General features: G+C 34.9%; 1 protein-coding gene across 5 annotated transcripts in view; it reads right to left on the bottom strand.

Annotated features, from left to right (window-relative positions):
* The window catches only part of RALGAPA1 (Ral GTPase activating protein catalytic subunit alpha 1), a 230,371-nt gene that overhangs the window by 153,204 nt on the left and 55,591 nt on the right, over positions 1 to 21,576 (bottom strand). For all 5 annotated transcript variants that reach the window (XM_047797747.1, XM_047797742.1, XM_047797745.1 and 2 more), the window contains exons 7-14: positions 21,120 to 21,235; positions 19,973 to 20,111; positions 18,711 to 18,919; positions 16,609 to 16,848; positions 12,684 to 12,881; positions 8,950 to 9,087; positions 4,190 to 4,338; positions 895 to 1,024 (exon numbers count right to left, since the gene is read on the bottom strand). In XM_047797747.1, the coding sequence (XP_047653703.1) occupies positions 895 to 1,024; positions 4,190 to 4,338; positions 8,950 to 9,087; positions 12,684 to 12,881; positions 16,609 to 16,848; positions 18,711 to 18,919; positions 19,973 to 20,111; positions 21,120 to 21,235 (1,319 nt within the window). The remainder of the gene's footprint in view (positions 1 to 894; positions 1,025 to 4,189; positions 4,339 to 8,949; positions 9,088 to 12,683; positions 12,882 to 16,608; positions 16,849 to 18,710; positions 18,920 to 19,972; positions 20,112 to 21,119; positions 21,236 to 21,576) is intronic.

Here is a 21,576-nt window from a genome sequence, read left to right as displayed (position 1 = left end):
TCAGACTACAAAAATTATTTCCACAAAGCAAGCTAAAATTTTGTCTTCTAATAGCACCCACCATTAGGCAAGTTCTAACAGAGGAAAAAAAGACTAATGAAATCAAAAGAAGTTTCAATAATAAATGCAGCTGGTCAAAGACTTATTCACTACAAGCATACAATTTTAGGTAAACTAGCATATCTGGGAAAAAACATTAATTTGAATGGTTATACTAAAGGCCAAGAATTAGATCTGAATAGCTTTTATCTTTGATATTAAGAAATATTTTATCCATGTATTTTCATTTAATGTGTCATCTTAAAAAATATCTTGCTTTCTATTTTCCAAAGAACCCATAATGCATTTAAAGTCAGTACTCTATCCTTTGGTTGAAATACACAATATATAATTCCTATATAATCAACTACCACCAATACTTCGAATGAAGATGAAGAGAATAAAGTCTTACAGAACAGCATGGTAAGAAAGAATCTTGATTTACAACTTTTTCTTTATTACAGAACACCTTAAAAGGAAGTTTTTTTCCCTAACAATCCCAGAGACTTGGAAACTCGTAAAGCAATCAAGCCGTTACTCATAAAGTCTGCTCGCAGCTTTTTGCAATCATACATAAGAGTACCACACAAGATAATGTAAGTATCATCAGCCAGTTTTAACACTTTTTTCACAGACCCGATATATCCTCTACTCTACTAGGCTGTGAGTTTTCATGTATGGAAAATAGTCTATTTAGATAAGCAATTTTTATTTGGCTCTACAGAAGATATTATAACATGAAATAATTTCTGATATAAAGCTTTTTTTCCCCCCAGCAAGTTCATGGCTCAATGAACCTTAAGAAAAAAATACATATCTATCCACCTATTTATCTATTTATTTATTTTTTATTGCCTGGAAAAGAGGTCCTGCAAGTCGACCTGCCAAGGTCATATTTTTTTTCCCCTGGAACTGTAGAAAAGTTTGTGATGGCATCTTCAGCACAGACTCCGTGACTCTGAGCAACACAAGCAGCATCTGTTCCCTTAAAGTAAAAAAATTAATTAATGTTTCCTTCCTGCACATGTTTGCTTTTGGTTAATGAATAACTTTCAATTAACATGTTATAAAAATGTTATTATTTTTCAATAACTCAAATACCAAATGTTCAAATTTTTAGAATTCTTTAAATATTAAAATTTTAAATTACATTTTATAACTCTATACAGTCATTTTAAGCCATTTCTCAGCCACAATACCTCTCATCAAATAAACAACTGTGCAAAAGCTGATGAATTGGGGGTAAGAATGTGGGGACTATTCACATCCCCCCACTTCAAAAATCAAGTAGTGACCTTAAGGAGCTGTTTGAAGAACACTCTTCTACCTATACAATACAGTTCTACCTTGATGCTTATCCATCTAATCCATCTTTACACTACAGAGAGCAATTACATATCCAGAATTATACCAGGTTCAATTTTTAAAACTACATGACATTTTAAGATTAATAGATTACAATGAGCCTGACAAATAATCAAGGACCATCACTCTACACTTCTTTCCATCCTTTTTAGTTTGGCCATCTTTTAACCCTTGATTCCCTTTGGGTACCCCAAGTCAAGCCAATCCTATTATATTATCCTCACCTTGCTTTTTTCTTCTAGACGCTTATTATTAACACCATAAAACTACCTTATTTGCACCTGACAATTCAAAAACTGATTCACTCACACACACACACACAGAGAGAGAGAGAGACTGACAAGGGGATTTCAGTTGGGCATATGGTCAGGCTAATAGCCCAAGTCTCTATCAGAGCCTCCTTTTAGGCTTACTTGCAGGCCCGTTCCAGGCACAACAACATGTGGCATAGTCCACATGACAATGCTGCAGAGGCAGCAATAGATCCTAGATCTCTAGATATCATGGTTCTTCTGGGAAGTAAGGACAGAATTAAATAGAGAAGTATCACTCAACAAAAAAATCCTGAATTTATTAACCAAATGCATGCATTCAACTCATAAGATAAAATTCAGAGGTGACATATCTGTAATTCTAGGCCTCTTGCTTTGCTAAATAAAATCAAAAGCCATCTGCAGTAAACTACATATGCAATTAAGAATAGATTTTCCAAATAAATCTTTCTGATGTGTGGTCAAACCATAACTCACTCATAGATTAGATAACCGTTCACTCTGTAATACAATAATAATTTTAATTCATAAAGTCTCATAAATTCAATGTGAATATGTGAGTAATCTCTCATAATGCTACGACTTTAAGGGAACTGATAAAAATTAAGAAAAAATTTCTAAAATTGTGTTCCATGTAGCAAGTCTCTAACTTTAATCTGGCCAAGAGCACTGATTCATAACATGTATCAAGAAAAAAAACGGAGGAACCAACGAAAGAATGGTCCAAAGTAGTCTGATAATAACTTGGGCTCTGAGGTTAGAAGGCCTGCAGTTCAAATCTCAGCTGTGTGAACACTGGTAAATTACTTAATCTCTTTGTGCCTAAGAAGCACCATGCAAAACAAATCTATTATTTACCTCACAGGTTGCTATAAGAATTAAGAAAGAAAATGGATGTAAAAAGACTTAAAAGATACCTGACACAGAAAAGTGTTCCATATAAATTAATAACAGTAACTACTTCTAGATGTATCTCTATCAATATTGTTAATAAAAAGTTTTTTCAAAATAAAACCATTTTCCCATATTAACAAAACATAAACCAGGCATATTCTTCGACTGAATACTCCCACTTTTTAAGAATGAGTCAAAGGAGGAAAATTATATATATACAAGAATGTTTACTGTAGTCCCCTCCTCCTCCAACAGAAAAATAACTACATATCCAGCAACAGGTAAGTGGTTAAGAAAATCTGGCACATATAGGAGTTCCTGTCATGGCTCAGTGGTTAACAAACTCGACCAGCATCCATAAGGACGTGGGTTTGATCCCTGGCCTCGATCCCTGGGTTAGGGATCCGGCATTGCTGTGAGCTATGGTAGAGGTCACAGACATGGCTCAGATCCTGCATTGCTATGGCTGTGGTATAGGCTGGCAGCTACAGCTCCAACTGGACCCCTAGCTTGGGAACCTCCATATGCCGCAGGTGCGGCCCTAAAAAGACAAAAAAAAAAAAGAAAAGAAAGAAAATTTGATACATCCATATAGCTTAATACTTTGTGACTGGGTGTATGGTTTAGTGAACATCTGGTTTATCAAAGGGCAAACAACGATTATCCACAGAGAGTGAACTTCTGGGATACTTTAATTTTCTTTTTAAAACTTTTCTTTGTTGTATTTTATAATAACATGTACCATTTTTCCAAAAACTGAGGAACTGGTCTTCTCATCTCCCTAAAAGACCTTTTTTTTTCTATTCAATTAAACAAATATTTATAGAGGACCAAGAGTACGTAATATACTAGGCTGAGAAACGTAGGAAATAAAATAAAAAATCAGTATGTATATTTTTAGGACACCTCAATTCAGTGAGGTAAACAGACATTTACACAAGTAATTCAGGAATTAAGACAATTTTGACAATCTCTGTAACTCAGGTACAAATATGGAATGAAAGGAAGTGAGTGGAAAAAAATAAGGACACGTGAAAAAAGGAAGGTAGAATATAAGAAAAGTTATGACAGCAACAGGAAAAGATGGCAGGAACTGGATACTCTAGAGGAAAGTTTAGAAAGTGCTCAAGAGAGAGCAATTTGATAAAGCTGGAGTAGGTTCCCATCCTGCAGAACGGATTTTAGGCTTAAGAAAGAGCTAGAAATGTAAGCAGAAGCCTGACTCTATATGGCCTTGAATGCCAGGGTGAAGAATCAGGCATTCATGCATTCAATCATTTACTTATTCATTCATTCACACAGGCATAAATTCATTTATTCATACACACATGCCAGTATTCATTCTTGGGGGTGGTGGGTGACGGGGAGGCCATCACATGCCACTTTAGAAAGACAATAAAAGGGGTCCTGTGGAAGTCTGATTCAAGATGACTGAGATAAAGTGAAGGAGACTATTGTTGTCATCATGATTATTACATGAAATATTGTATTTATTCATTCATTCAATAATAGAAGCCTGTACAATACCATCACAAGCCCTGCTGAAAGAACAATTCCTCTAAAAATTACTATGCTCACATATACAATTTCAAAAAACATGAAAGATAAGTATTTTTTACCAAGTCTTTTTGTCCATTGATACTTGCACAACCATGAACCGATAAATATTAAGAATTCGTTTACACATATCTGTGTGCTCATCCAGAAGACTTTTTATCTCATTTGCAGGTTCAAGAAGAAATATGTTTGAGGAGTTGATAATAAACACCTAAGAAAAGAAATCATCAGCCATTTATTACAGAATTTCAATGGCAAATTTCATATTCAAAGAGAAAAAACTCAAGATTCTGATCATCAGGTGATCTATGATTAAATAAACTTAAAAGCATCAGACTACAGGTTAATTCTTTTTTTTTTTTTTTTTGGTCTTTTTGCCTTTTCTAGGGCCACTCCCATGGCATATGGAGGTTCCCAGGCTAGGGGTCTAATCAGAGCTGTTGCTGCCAGCCTATGCCACAGCCACAGCAATGTGGGATCTGAGCCACATCTGCGACCTACACCACAGTTCACGGCAATGCTGGGTCCTTAACCCACTGAGCAAGGCCAGGGATCAAACCTGCAACCTCATGGCTCCTAGTCGCATTTGTTAACCGCTACACCACAACGGGAGCTCCGACTATAGGTTAATTCTAACCCTGCTTCTACCACCAGCCTGATACCTGAAATTTAAGCTCATTAAATGTATTTTTTTATGTTTATCTGACAAATATGAAATTACAAATAAGAAAAAAAACAAATGAAAAATAATTTTTAAAAACATAGGGCTTTAAAATAATACCATGATTCTTTCATAACATGAAAAGAACAATAAAAAATAATTTAGGATGAAAGATGATATCCAAATCAAGAATAACTTTCTGAATGAGATGCTCAAAACTATCCTCTTTTCTCATGTTTATTGACTGTTTTGGTAATAACAGACTGCATATAATAGTACTACTAACAAAGATCCATCAGTATGTATCTTCAATTAAATTCACTATAATCAAATCATTAATTTTGTTACTGAGGACAAAATTATTAAAATGGTGGCAGGTATATGCAAAGGTTCTCAAAGACACTTTAGAGGAACAGAAGATTATATCTATTTTGAACCTAGGATATTTACGTCTTCTATACCCATAGTTCTTATTTAAATCCCCTGGATGGGCTGTGTAGCAAAATACAGTTGTAAAATCATGTGAGAAAATAACGTAAAGCCAACTTTAATATCTGAAAAGAGCTGACTCTGTTAAGTCTGGCAATTCTAAGAAAAGCAAAAGAGAAACACGAGTAACATATAGAAATAAAGTAAGGACATACCTACATAGCCAGCAGAGAATTTTAAAATGATAAGTTTGGTAGGTAACTTTATGCCAAAAAATTTGAAAATTTAACAAAATGGATTATTTTGTAGACAAGACATAAATTGCCAAAACTGACTCAAGAAGAAATAGAAAAGATGTGAACATCAATACCATAAAAGAAAGTGAGGTGGTAATCAAGGGACCCCTGATCCGTCCCTAAACACCAAGCTTAGACTGCTTTATAAGCAGTTTTGTTCGTCCTTCATAGAAGATGATCCCTATTTTACATTACCTGTTTGAGAGACAAAAGAAGAAAAGCTACCCAATGTATTATTATTACTATTATTTTCTTTTGTCTTTTGTCTTTTTAGAGCCACACCCACGGCATATGTAGGTTCCCAGGCTACGGGTCTAATCAGAGCTATAGCTGCCGGCCTATCTACCACAGCCACAGCAACGCCAGATCTGAGCCACATCTGTGACCTACACTACAGCTCACAGCAATGTCAGATCCTTAACCCAGTGATCGAGGCCAGGGATTGAACCTACAACCTCACAGTTTCTAGTTGGATTTGTTTCCATTGCACCATGATGGGAACACCCCCAATGTATTATCATAAAACTATAATCCAGTTATCAAAAACATACAAGAACTATATAAAGATATGAGAACAGTATCATTCATGAATGGACAAAAATCTTCAAAAAGTTAAAAAAAAAAAAAAAGGAGTTCCCATTATGGCTCAGTGTGAATGAATCTGACTAGGATCCATGACGACATGAATTTGATCCCTGGCCTCGCTCAGTGGGTTAGGCATATGGTGTTGCTGTGAGCTGTGGTGTAGGTCACAGATGCAGTGCAGCTCAGATCTGGCATTGCTGTGTCTGTGGTACAGGCCAGCAGCTGCAGCTCTGATTTGATCCCTATTCTGGGAACCTCCATATGCTGTAGGTGTGGCCCTAAAAAGCAAAAAAAAAAAAAAGAAAAAAAAAAGCAGCAGCAGTTCAAATTGAGTAAAATATAACATTTTATGACCAAGAGTATTTACTCCAGAAATGTAAAGATGCCTTGACATCAGAAGTCTATATACCCTATCAATAGATTAAAATAGAAAAAAAGGATCATTACAATGTATATAGAAAAACCATTTTGCTCTTACTTTTTTAAAAACTTTAAAAAGGTAAAATTTCTTAATTAAAAAGAGTATTTATTAAGAACTAAAGCAAAAGTTATAACATCAATTAAACCTGAGAAGTTCTGCCTGAACTTGAGAAGTTTAAAAGTAGTGCCAAAATCCCAGAGCAAAACAAGGGTACTCACTATCACCTCACTGTCCTGGGGAACCCAATAAGCTAAGGAAGTGGCAGGAAGCAGAGAATGAATATGGATGAATTGAAAAAGAAAAGATAAAACTCAACTATGTAGCAATCTGGAAGAAAAACATTTCAAAGAAAAGGAAAAGCAAGTTTAAAGAACCTGAGTGACAGCCAGCCTAGCATATGTCAGGAACAGCAAGAAGTATAGAGTGAAGGGAGGAAGGGGAAAAGCAGTGGGAGATGATGTTGAGAAAAAGCCAGAGCTTCTCACACTGCCAGTGGGGAGGGAACAAGTTTTTGCTCCTATCTCTTACAGAACAATCCTTTTGTAAAATACAATTTTAAAAAGTGAATAGGAACAAGGAAATGAAGAAACAAATGCAAAATACAAATCCAAACTTTTTATCAGAATCAAGAGGTATCAAATGACTTAGTTTCTAAACTCTTGATTTTGTAATTACCTTGTGGGCCAGTACTTTTCTATGAACCACACTCAGAGGAGCAATAATGTAAAACTTTCATAAATCAGTAGGAGGAACTCTGCTTTTATGCTTAGTGATACTGAAAAGCCATCAGAGGATGTGGAGAAGAAAAATGACATGATCTCTACATTTTACAGGATTCCTCTGGCTGCTGCGTTGAGAATATAACAGGGTGATGGATGGGCAAGACCAGAAGCAAGGATACTAATTAGAAGTTTAGGAGTTCCTGCTGTGGCTCAGCAGTAACAAACCCAACTAGTATCCACGAGGATGCAGGTTCGATCCCTGGCTTTGCTCAGTGGGTTAAGGATCCAGCACTGCCATGAGCTGCACTGTAGGTTGCAGACGTGGCTCACATCCCTCATTGCTGTGGCTGTGATGGAGGTCAGCAGCTACAGTTCCGATTTGACCCCTAGCCTGGGAACTTCCATATGCCATAAGACAAAAAAAAAAGAAAAAACTTCCATATGCCATATGACAAAAAAAAAAGGAAAAAAAAAGCGAAACACTAAAAAAAATGAGATTACATTTCATATATATTTAGAAGCAGCAAAAAATTAAAATCTGACTATTCAAGTATGAGGAAGATATAAAGACATGAGAACTTACAAACACTATTGGAGGGAATGAACATTATTACAATCATGCTAGAGACCATTTTGGCAGTAAGAGTAAAGCTGATAATGTATAAATGCTCCATCCCAGTAATTCCATAAATTTATTCCATATATACATTCCATACATATACATATATCTCCTAGGGAAATTCTCTCACATGTGCACAAAAGTACACATATAATAATGTTCAGTGCAGTTATTATCTAGAATATTGAAAAAATGTAAACAAATTTTAAAAACTATCAATAAAAATGAATAAATAAAATGTGAAATAATCATAAATTATAATACCAGAGTAGTGTAAAATAAACAAACTATGGCTATGCATTAACAATAAATCTCAAAAACATAATGTTAACGCAAAAAGTTAAGTTGCAGGAGTTCCTACTGTGGCACAGTGGGTTAAGAATCTGATTCCAGGGAGTTCCCGTCAGTCGTGGCGCAGTGGTTAACGAATCTGACTAGGAACCATGAGGTTGCAGGTTCAATCCCTGCCCTTGCTCAGTGGGTTAAGGACCTGGCGTTGCCGTGAGCTGTGGTGTAGGTCGCAGACGTGGCTTGGATCCCGAGTTGCTGTGGCTCTGGCGTAGGCTGGTGGCTACAGCTCTAATTCGACTACTAGCCTGGGAACCTCCATATGCTGCGGGAGCAGCCCAAGAAATGGCAAAAAAGACAAAAAAAAATTAAAAATAAAAATAAAATAAAATAAAATCTAAGAGAAAAAAATGTTTAAAAAAAAAGATCTGATTCTAGTGGCTTGGGCTGCTGCAGAGGTGCAGCTTCAAACCCTAGTCCAGCAGAGTGGGTTAAAGGATCCAGAATCGCTGTAGCTGAGGAGTAGGTTGCAGCTGCAGCTCAGATTCAATCCCTGACTTGGGAATTTCCACATGCTGTGGGTGCAGCCATTTAATAAAAGATGCAGATATGTTTATTAATATGTATATTACAAAGTAAAAGTTAAGGAAAAAAATTAATATGGCATAGTAAGAACAGACAAATGTGGGTAGTAAGTTTATTACATTTAAAAAATGACACTGAAATACTAAACTATGAAACTATGAGATATTTAATGATTATTTTATTTTATACTTAAAAAATAAACAAAAAGTGACCTACCTGCAAAACTGCCTGAGTACCCGCTCGTATGTTTTGTTCTGTGGCTTCTTCAGAAGCATTATGAAGAACATCTTGGTAGGTGCCATTTTTTGTCCAAGTGGAATTTCGAACATGATCAGCAATATTGGTTCCATTTTCCTGAAGCAAAATATCAAGTTTTTAACATTTCATTAATTGAGAATGCTGTGACAAGTTTGTAAGCTGACGAAGTAAACTGGAAATTACTGGGACCCCCTGCTAAACATCTCAAAATATAAGAGGACCTATTTGACTATAAAAACACTGTATATATTCACTGTAAAAAAAGTTCTTATTGACAAAAATATAAAGAAAAATTTTTTTAAATCATATATAGGAACCAGAAAATTGTATTATTTCAGATATAGACATGTTTTAATCTTTCTAATGTATAAGCCTCCCCACTGTACATTTACACATTCAAGAATGGGATCATGTCATTTACAGCTTTGTAAAAGATAAATTCTGTTCTAAAGTAAATGCCAGAATCCAAATGACATAAATAAAACAATAGAAACTAGCTTCTATTTATTCTATTTAAGAGTAGTAAAATTCCTGTTATATGAAGATAGACAACTACTAATACTTCAAATCACTAAGATCACAGCTTTCTGCTGGAGTTTTAGCTATCAAAGTCTTGCTGACTAAGGAGCTCCCTGAGTCAAACAGAAACTTCACTCAGTGTTGTCCCCTTCAAGTTTCTCTCTAGTTTCTTTCTGCTTTTAGTCATACACCAGTATCTTCAAATAGTCTTTTTTTAAAAATTTTGTCTAGAGCTTGTTGTTGTAATACATGGTAATTTTCGTCTAACAAACTATTGGTTCCATTGCCAGAAGAGAAGCAGTATCAAAACTCGGCTCTGAGTACTCAATACAGTATACCATGGTCTAATCTATACTTCTCGCCTATGTACCACATTTTTTTTTTTTTTTAACGGCCGCGTCGGCATCATATGGAAATTCCCAGGCCAGGGATTGAATCTGAGCCACAGCTGTGACGTAGGCTGCAGCAACACCAGATCTTTTAATCCACTGCATCAGGCTGGGGATTGAACCCATGCCTCCACAGCAACCTGAACTGTTGCAGTTGAATCCTTAACCCACGGCTCCACAGTGGAACTCCAGATCAGCTATCTTCCAAACAGTTCTTCCTGAAAGACCCACAAGCAACTCACATTCAAGACATTTAAAAGTAAATTTAGATAACCATTTCCTACCAACCTCTGTAGCCTCCTTGGCCACCACCATCACACTTGCACTTATTTTTATTTCTATTCATGTGTGAATGGCAACTACTCTGGTTGCAGAAGAAACCTGAGACACCTTCTCATTCCTCATATCTAATTAATCATCACAATATTGCTATCACCACTAAAAGAGCTCACCTATCTGTCTTTTGCCTTACATTCCCATTGGAACTGCCACTGTACCCTATCAGGAATTTATCATCTCCCTTCTGAGACTTCCTAACTAGCATCCTTGCCTCCAGACTGGTCTCCATTCGATCTTCCACTCTGGGCTTGGTACGATCCTTCAGAAAGAGGTAACTATCCAGGCCATTTTTCTATTCATAATTCTTTCTAGTGTCTAGAATGTAATCTAAGTCCATTACAATAACATGAAATTTACTAAACAGAGTCTAGTTCATGCCTAACTCACGTTTCTTACCACTCTCAACCATCTGCTCTTAGCTACAGTCAAATAAAAGTATTTTCACTGTCTTTCATATCTTTGTAGAAGTTATTCACACTGTGGCTCCTTACCCATTTGTCACCTGATCTTTATATAATACTACATCTTCCCTGAAGCCTTTCTTGGGCAGAATTAGGTATTCCCTCTACTACACTATAGGATCATAGCAATAATACTGTTTTATAATACTCAACCCGCATGCTTATCTGCTGGCTAAAGCATCATTATGTAAAGCAGAAATGATGTCTTTTCATGTTTATATCTCTAACACTGGTTCTCCAAGTGGGCATTACATGTTTTAGAGAGCGCTCTGAAATTTGTAGGAATGTTTTGTTATCACAGAAATTGAGAATACTGCTGGAATTTAATAGGATAAGCCAGGTAATGCTAAACATACTAAAAGGTGCATGACACTCTGTACATATACAAACTATCTAATATTCTGCATGGTTTCAAATGTCTCACAGACACCATGTGAATTAAAAAATCCACTTATAATTATCTGAATCTATAAATTAACTCCATTTTATAATTAATACTAAATTTTAAATGATTTATGCATATTCTGAATTTATCAGAAATATAAATCAATGAATGATTATATCTTTTTTTTTCGGTTCACGCAATTAGCAAGAAATTACATCTCTAACAGCAACAACAATGAAGTATTTGAGCAGCCAACAGAATACACTTATACAATACACCTACATCACCTTACATCTGTAGTTTCCTTCCTTCCTTTCTATCTCCCTCCTTTCTGTTTTTTCAAACTGTGTATGTAGGTAGAGTTATCATCTATCATTTTTATTTAAGGATAGTAAATGATAACAAGGTAGGTTCAGTATTGAGGTAGAAATACATGACCAAAAAATTAGAAGAATACAAATTATTTACACTAAGTTTATTTTCTAGCTTGATGCAAGAATTGAATATTTTACTGATGAGTAACAAACTCAATTACAAATATTATTTCATAATTTACATAGTTAATTTTATTATACTTAGATTTTTTTTTCCATTCTAAACAAAGGGGAGGATATGGCCTATGTACATACATATATCATATATACATATTTATACATATATAAATATTGATTCATTGAATCCCTGTAAAATGTTGCTTATTTATTCATATGTTAACATCCCAATAAAATCCACTGACGAAGTTAAATTAGCTACCAAAGTGATTAGCAAATCTCTCCTTTCTGGATTTAGTAAGATAAATGTCAACACCAGACCATAACTTTTTGGTAAGAACCTGACCAATGACAAGGGTTAAACACAAACCAAAATATTCTGAATTCTTTCTTGGACATTTTTGCACTAGGGCTAATTACAGAATAAAAACCATCCTGACCTGTTAAGTAAGCTGGTCTGTGATATAAAATACTGGTGTTTACTCACAGAAGGGAAAGAATGAAATAAGAGAGAGTAGGAGTGGAATTTAGGTCCCCGGTTCCATTTATTTCTAAAGTCTAAATGAATACGACAGTCAAGAGGGAACTCGGCAATTTGGTAATCACTCTACGAGTATGTACTACGACATACATTTTTATCTAGTACCACAGTTTTAAATACTATACCTTTTATCAAAGCATCTAATTCTGTTCTAGACAATCACTTACAGAATCAGAATACAATATTTTAGAGTTGTGACATCAAAGAGCTTTGGGATAGGGTACTGAGGTAACTGTTACATTATCTAAATTACAAAGGGTCAACTAGAGCTGACCCTTGAACACTGGTGTTAAGGTGACAACCCTTCTGGCAGTTAAAAATCTGCATATAACTTACAGTCAGCCAAAGTCTACAGATTCAACCAACTATGGATGATGTGATGAGTATTTACTACCCCCCCCCAAAAAAAAACTTGCATAACTGCAGCCACACAATTCAAACCCATGTTGTTCAAAGGTCAAATGTATATTGAAAGGTATTTTTACTTTCCTATTTATCCCACATTATCACACTTCTGTGAAAATCTACTCAAATTTATATTCAAATGCCTAAGTCCTATCATTTTACCTCTTCTCTCTTTTCTCCTTCTTCCACTGAAATATCATGGTCTGTGACGTTGTCAATGCATGGTAAGTCTGAAGAAGAGATCACAATTTCTTCTGGCTCTTGCATAAACAAAGGTTTTTCCTCTTGCTGGATCCATTCTTGATACACTTTTACCACTTTTCTCATAGCTGCTGCTTCACAAATTGGTAATAAAAATGCCTAGTGAAAAAAGAGGAGAATAGAGATAATGATACCTTTCACTTTGCCACAAACATATATATATTTCTATCTTACCATCAAATGTGAGATATGGAGTTTTTGCTGTGGAGCAGTGAATTAGGAACTGGACTGTAGCGGCTCAGGTTGCTGCAGAGGCACAAGTTGATCCCCAGCCCAGTACAGTGGGTTAAAGGATCTGGAATTGCCACAGCTGCAGTGTAAGTTGCAGCTGTGGCTTGGATTCAATTCCTGGGCTGGGCAATTCCATATGTCAAAGGTGCAGTCTTAAAAGGAAAAAAAAGTGAGATATAAATCATTTTTAAAGAGTTAAAGTCAACAAATTCAGTGTCATAGAAAACCTTTTGTCTACAAATAATCTGTAAATACATTGATAGAAATACTTCTGGTATGCAGACACTTGATTTCTAGTGCAAGGAACAAAGATTTGTTTCAATTGTACTATACCTATCTCAGAATGAACATATTTCTTATAACTGTGCTCCTAAAAGCACATGTAAATACAGCTTTTCATAATAAGTCACATTTTGTAACTTATATTACTGGGTTTTGTAATATAACCATTAAAATAATTTTTTTTTTGGTCTTTTTGCTATTTCTTTGGGCCGCTCTTGCGGCATATGGAGGTTCCCAGGCTAGGGGTTGAATCGGAGCTGGAGCCGCTGGCCTACACCAGAGCCACAGCAAAGCGGGATCCGAGCCGCCTCTGCAACCTACACCACAGCTCACGGCAACGCCGGATTGTTAACCCACTGAGCAAGGGCAGGGACCGAACCCGCAACCTCATGGTTCCTAGTCGGATTCGTTAACCACTGCGCCACGACGGGAACTCCCCCCATTAAAATAAATTTTGATAGATTTTATTTAAAAAATAAAAATTATTACTCTTAGAAATAACATATTAACAAGGCAACTCAGCTTTTCTAAGCATATTTTAAAAATTAAAGCTTTCTTCTTTCATTTTATACATATATAATACAAAGTTACATGAGTTAAATAATAAGGTAAAATATTTTAAAAGTCAAAGAACTATTTTTGTTATCGGTTATTCTTTCCTTTAGGTACTTTCAGGGTTGTGGTAAGTTTTAAAAAAGTAAATATTTTCCTCATCACAAAAACACTGTCACAGAAATTTTTATGCAATTCATACTTGCAAAAATAAAGCAATAAAAATACTCTTAATTTCACTACTCAAAAGTCCTTCCCTTATGCATGTTCCTCTGTTAACACCTTCACTGTACTTTTTATTTACAAATAGAAATGGAATTAAATTGATTTTAATTTTTCTTTTACAACCACTACCTTTAGGTTTAACTCTAAAAATCACAAGACCTTTACCTAAAAACTGCCACTTTCTACTCTACAGTAATCTAGTAGGTGTATTTAAAATAATCATGGGTTCAAGTGATTCATCTGAATGAAACTAGCCAAGAAAATTAGCTTCCTTTGATAACGATGAAAAGTTAACGTGTATTATCAACAGAGTATTTAATATTGTTTGGAAATCCTTTTATTTGTTTGTTATTATTAATACTCTATAAAACTACACTCCCTGCTACTTTCCTCCATCTAACAAACCCATTCCCAAATTCTCACTTTCATGATCTGGCAGCTTAATGATCAATGGCATAGTTTTGACCATCACTGCAGGCTCTAAGACAATTTACAGCCTTCCTTAAAAAGATTCAAATAAATTAAAAACAAAAACAAAATTCAAGTAATCTCTGAAAAGTTCTATTCTCAGACACTTAAAAATTAACTTAAAAAAAAAAATCAGCATGGGGGAGTTCCCACTGTGGCTCAGTGGGTTAAAAACCCGAGGATGCACATTTGATCCCTGGCCTTGCTCAATGGATTAAGGATCCAGTGTTGTCACATGCTGCAGTGTAGGTGGCAGATGCAACCCAGATCCCACATTGCTGTGGCTGTGGTGTAGGCTGGCAGCTTCAGCACTGATTTGACCCCCTAGCCTGGGAACTGTGACATGAAAAAAATAAATAAAAATAAAAGGTGAAACACAATATCAATAAAAAATAAATTAGTATGGGAAGACTGTTTTCTGCTCATTGCTGCTATGAACCTAAAACTGCTCTTAAAAAAAAGCTTATTAATCAGAGCTAAGTTTTTCATTATTGAATAAACTGCCACACTATATCCCAAGTGGCTGAATTAATCTACTAAAGATCAGAGCATATCCTTACAGGGCTCCATTGTGATTTTTGTCTACACACTAAATAAGAATCTTGAGGAAAGACTGATATTAATAATGGCTAAAAATCTGATGCAAAAAAAACAGAAGGTCATTTTATACATTTACAATGAGAAATAGTCGTCTCAGATCAGAACATTCAAATACATGTATCACTCCTTATCCCTCTACAAAGAAGTACCACTCATAATCAGACATCAAGTATTAACTGATAAGGGAAATTTTTATCACAGGCAGCAATCTATATGATCAGAAAATTTTCTTTCTGTAGGTAAAACTATATCAAAGTCATCTCCAGTTTTATGGTTCTTTGACCATAAAACTACATCATAACCAGAAAACTATGTGGAGGAAGAATTAAAACAATAGGAGATAGAAAAATCAAATATTCAATGGAATCAGCTTAAGATAATCTGGTACAATTTTCTAATAATTGGCTTTGCCAATGGTATCTGATTTACTGGTAGCTAAGGCTCCCTTCTTCAGTGAGAAAACACGAACAAAACATGCTGGTCTATGATTATTTCTTTTTTTTTTTTTTCGGTCTTTTTGCCTTTTCTAGGGCCGCTCCCGTGGCATATGGAGGTTCCCAGGCTAGGGGTTGAATTGGAGCTGTAGCCACTGGCCTACGCCACAGCCACAGCAACGCGGGATCCGAGCCGTGTCTGCAGCCTACATCACAGCTCATGGCAACACCGGATCCTTAACCCACTGAGCAAGGCCAGGGATCCTTTATTCTTTTTTTTTTCCCTCTTTTTAAAAATTTTAATCCCCAAATAGTATCCGTCTTAAGCAAATTTAATTTCAGAATGCTTTAGAGGACAATACACCTTCCGAGGGGAGGATAAAGACAATGAAAACATCACTTCTTACCTTCACAAACTGATTTTAATTGATTGCAGAATGAAAGATAAAATATTTTTACTATAATTTATTAATCAAATGATGGGCAGAAAAGTTTCAAACCATAAAGTGAGTAAGTAAGATCATTATTTTAAGAGAAGGAATATTGGGGCAGAGGAGATAAATATTAAATGAAGGTAATTATAAACTAAAAATAGGAATAATAGAAAATATTAAAGGATTAGATGTAATAAATATTAAAAACTAAATATGGGAGTTCCCATTGTGGTTTAGCAGGTTACAAATCCGACTAGAATCCATGAGGATATGGGTTCAACCCCTGGCCTCGCTCAGTGAGTTAAGGATCCGGTGCTGCCATGAGCTGTGGTGTAGGTCCCAGATGTGGCTCAGACCTCTCATTGCTGTGGCTGTGGTATAGGCTGGCAGCTTCAGTTCCAACTGAACCCCTAGCCTGGGAACTCCCATATGCTGTAAATGCGGCCCTAAAAAGCAAAGCAAAGATAAATAAATAAATAAATATAAACTTTAAATAAACATTTCCGTGAAGAATAAATTTTAAATAGCTAAAAGTCAGTACCCTCAATAGTAAAGACAAAAGTCTATATTACAAATTAAAAGTACTGAGATGTGTTTTACCTGACGAAATATCTCTGTAACAAAGTTTACATTACTTCTTTTTGAAGAAAAAACTCTGCGGACTATTTCAATGTCTGTAAGATGTTCTTCATCAATACTACAGAGGCTAGAAGAGCTAGGTTCTCGCTCCGTGAGAGTGCTTGTGTTGGAATGAGACTGTTCGGGTTCTGTAGTTCTATCCACTTTATCAGCATTATCATTTTTGTTTTCTTCTCTGGATACCAAACTAGCAGCTGCTCTCTAAAATAAAAACAGTATGGAGGAGAGAATATCATAATCATTTAACTCAGTATTTTGTCTTCAAATAGCAAATACTGACAAAACCTAAAGCATTCCATAAGTAACTTACAGCATAGTTTAAAATCTAGACATAGAGTTTCAGTTAGATATCCATGCTAAATAATTAAATGGTAATGGAATTACTCAATATTTAAGTGATATAGTGATACTAATCCTCTATTCAATTAAGTTTATTTTTTCACTGTAAACCAGCTATAATGGAAAAAATAAAAATCATTAAGTTAAAAAATAATAAAATAAAAATTAAGACAAAAAAAGTTTATTTTTTCAGTATGTCTACAGTACAAACAAGTTACTAATTAAAACTGGGTAAAAGAATAATGCAGATGGAGTTCCCGACGTGGCTCAGTGGTTAACGAATCTGACTAGGAACCATGAGGTTGCGGGTTCAATCCCTGGCCTTGCTCAGTGGGTTTAGGATCCAGCATTGCCGTGAGCTGTGGTGTAGGTCGCAGATGTGGCTCAGATCTCGTGTTGCTGTGGCTGCAGCGTAGGCCGGCGGCTACAGCTAATCAGACTCCTAGCCTGCGAACCTCCTTATACGGTAAGAGCGGCCCTAGAAATGGCAAAAAAAAAAAAAAAAAAAAAAAAAAGACCAAAAAAAAAGAATAATGCAGATGAAATCAGCTCAGCTCTTCAATAATAAACACCTTAGCAATGGACTATAAAGTTCATCAATAAAGTCTTAATGTGTAAAATCAATTCTATTTTATCATAGGCAAAAATTATACAAGCAAAACCTTGGCTCAGTCTAAGGAAAACATAAACGTTTTAAGGTTAAGTAATAAAGAAATTACTACCATGGTATGACATGTATGATCAATTACTTTCTGGTACATTATTCAATTTTTGGTCTTGGTTTTGTTATCTATAAAATAAGATGGATTAAGTAAATATGCAAATGATCTCAAATATGCCTTCCTAATAAAAAAAAATTCTGATTTTTAGTTTACCGAGTTCTAGGATCAGAAAAATAGTTCTGCTTGAGAGTTTCTACATTTATAAATTCTTTGTACAGAGCCTGGAACAAAGTTTTTGGGAAACATATCATACTCTGCTGCAGATAAATAAGAGACTATAGGAATATAAGTCAAATTTTCTGAATGCTAATGAATACACCTTATGTCTCCACTTAATTTTTTAAGGATTTAAGAAGCTGCATAAAAAATATACACAGATAAGCTATTTTTAAAACAAGGAAATCTGAGAAAAAAATAAGAATACTTTAAAAAATACAGTAACATGACATTTCAGGAAAAAACACAGAGAGGAAGATAAAGTGAAAAAGAATTGTGAAAAAGAGGTAAAGTGTTTCATTATAAATAACAATTTCAAATACTAGTTTCTCCATTGTATAGCTGTGTAACTTTACTCCAGTATTCTAGGAGAAAAAGGGTAAATGACATGGAAATGACTTTAAATCAGCATTCTGTGAATATTTAGATCTAAAAAGAACTATGAAAGTCATCTGATTGCTAATTGTTTCCAACTGCAAGAATCTACACAATTCAGAATATTTTTAGTACCGTACAATTAACATAAAACATAGGAATAAGAAGCTGAAACATATATGACTGAAATTATCTTCCATATGTTACAAGTTTAAGTTTTATTAAGAAAACTGTTGGTTCTATAATAATTGTTAAAATTTGGATTTATAAGACATTTATACAAAGAAAACATCACTATTATTTGTTTTAAATGTGTTCTACAACTAAGGTAACTGAAATCAGTGGACAAATCAGTAAAGCCATTTAAATCTCGAAAGCTAATTTAACAAGCTTGCCTTATGTGTGTATTACCTGAATATTCTTTGGTAAGACTTCACCTTCCATCCCAGGAATATGAGGTCCTGTATGTGGCTTTGGCTCAAGCCAGAATGAAACCAGCCAACGAATGACAATAACACGAGCCTTAATGAAAGGCTCCTTCGTACAATAAATTGCTTCATTGGTTTCAGCATCCTTCTTTATCATGACATAATGTGGCTTTGGTCTCATTTGTGGGATATCTATGCAAAATAATAGGAAAAAAATAAATAAGAAAGGAATTATGCTTAGATAAATCAATTTTTAAATATGTGAGAAAATACTATGATAATATTCTTGTTCAAGAAATAGTATATTTTAAAACAATCTGCTAGATACTAGCATGGAATCTAGCTGAAGCATATATAGCTGATATGGAAACATGTCTTTTTGCAAAATATCATTAAAACTACAAAGAAATGTCTAGAACCACTCAAAATTAATGAGAGCTCACTTCCATTAAGTCTGAGACACATACTTTGACATCCTACAAACTATGAGAATTCTTACAATAATATTATTTTTAAAGCAAATATTGTTTCCAAAGTTAAGAATGGTAATTTAAATCATTTCTACTAACCCTAATGGCTTTGCATGTCAGTTGCCTAAACTTGGAGGAGCTTAAAATAGGAAAAAGGTGGGTTCCAACTGCGGCTCAGATCTGATCCCTGGCCCAGGAATTCCATGAGCCACAGGGAGGCTGGGGTAGGGGTGGGGGGAATATTCCACAAACAGGCTGTTGATGCCTTCCATACATGGCAGAGGTCTATGTCTAATTCAAGATCTGTCCCTGGGGTAATAGGTTTAAGATTCCAAAACACGTTTTAGCACAGTCACTAAATATGGACAAGATATAATCAAAATATGTGACAATGAACTTATTTATACAGAATATGAACAAGACATATAAAATTGAAACCTTGCAGGACTTTTAAAATTTTTTATAATATAAAAAATTTAAGGATCACACCAAACATTAGAATTAAGTTTAATTTACAATCACAAATACTTCTGATGGACTAACTTCACTAAGAAGTGATACCCAGAGAATAAGTTTTGAAAAGATCTCTTCACTCTCAATGAAAATTTTCTATTAATAAAATTCTACTTTCAGTATGAATCATGGCATAATATCTATAATTAATCAACATAAATTAAATATTATCCATTTTCTTCAGGAGGCAAATGCTAACTTTACATTGAGGAATGTTTTATTCTTTTGTGTGATCATTTAGAAAATTCCAAAGACTACCTACCAAGGACAGGATGATATAAACTATTCTCTTTACAGATGTTTGGAAAAATATAAGGCAAGTAGTATTTCTTAAAATGTGAAAACAAAAATGAAAATCCCCTTTCTTGGTTTTCTTTGTTCTTCCATTCTAAACTTTTTACCTAAAAATAAACACACAATTAGTATCATTCCAGGAGAAAGAAGAAATTATTAGCCATTATAAAAAAGCTTGTAAAAGGTTACTTAAGCAATAAGCTAAATATATGTGTATGTAAATATATTTCTGTGCTTATGAAAAATGGTCTAGTACCATGCAAATGCAATATACAGTTGACTTGAACAACTTGGAGGCTGAGGTACTAACTCTACATGCAGTCAAAAATTCATGTGTAACTTCACAGCTGGCCCTCCATATCCAAGGATTCCACCAAGAATGGATTGTGTACCACTGTATTTACTGAAAAAATCTATGTATAATTATGATGTTCAAGGGTCAATGGTATATGTTCTGTTTTATATTTCTTATATGTTAAAATGTGCTCTGGAAAACTGTCAGAGTTGACTTAAAACTTGGCTCTACTACTGACAAAGCTGCTAATGTTCTTTCCTCTTTCCCCCTTCCTGAATAATTCAGCCTAGAAGGTCCTACAAATAGGCAGGTGGGGGGAAGGAATGAAACAGTGGCAGTCAGGTGCAGGTAATCAGAGCTTGACCATAGGAAGCATTCATGAAGGGATGTAAAAGAGGCAGTAGCCCAGTGCAGACTCAGAGCCTAAGAGAGAAGAGGACAGTGTCCATGAAGCATAGAGGGGAGTAAACAAGAGAAGACAGAGTTGTAAAATACAGGGTGTGAAAACCCCAGTAGGGTGAGGCAGATATCTTAAGTAGAGAGGTAGTAAAGGCCCAGCTTGGGCCACAGTGAGATACTACCATACACTAACTAGAGAATAGCTAAAATTACAGACTGACCATGTCAACTGTTGGGGAGGATATAAAGCAACTTTAAGTCTCATACATTGCTGGCGGCATATTGCTTATCTTGCTTATTTTCCTTAAGGAGGAGTAACAGTTTTTTTCTATGGCAAAGACTATGACAGAATAATGGTAAGAAGGGGAAAATGAATTACCCACAGAATAACAAAGGTGATATCAAGGAAGATAACACATACCTGAATTACTATGTACTTTAAAAGTGCTTCAAGAAAATAGCTGGTAAGATCTTCCTGTCCTTTATCTCCTGATTGTGGGGGGACAAGAGGAGTAATTTCCTCTATAGTGACTTGAGCTATCAAAGATAAAAGAACAGTTTAGTACAACTATAAAACATACATAATAATACAATAATATGACTCAAAATTTAACTACAAAACTTATATGCAAAGAATCCTACTTGAAAACATTCTAATGATTGAAACAAAATAAATATGCAGACAGCCCATCACAATAATCATAAACTTTAATAATCGACCGTTTCATGAACCCCTGGATTGAGGAAATGTGACAAAGGGGTGGAGAAATATGCAGAAATTAAGAGTGAATAACATCTCATCTGAGAAAGAACTGTTCATGATATTTTAAAAAACAGATTAAAAATGTCCACTATGAGAAACATTAATAGTAATGTGC

The sequence above is a fragment of the Phacochoerus africanus genome, chromosome 9, assembly GCF_016906955.1.
Source record: "Phacochoerus africanus isolate WHEZ1 chromosome 9, ROS_Pafr_v1, whole genome shotgun sequence".
In the NCBI taxonomy this organism is placed as follows: Eukaryota; Metazoa; Chordata; class Mammalia; order Artiodactyla; family Suidae; genus Phacochoerus; species Phacochoerus africanus.
This window is presented reverse-complemented; position numbering and strand designations above follow the sequence as displayed.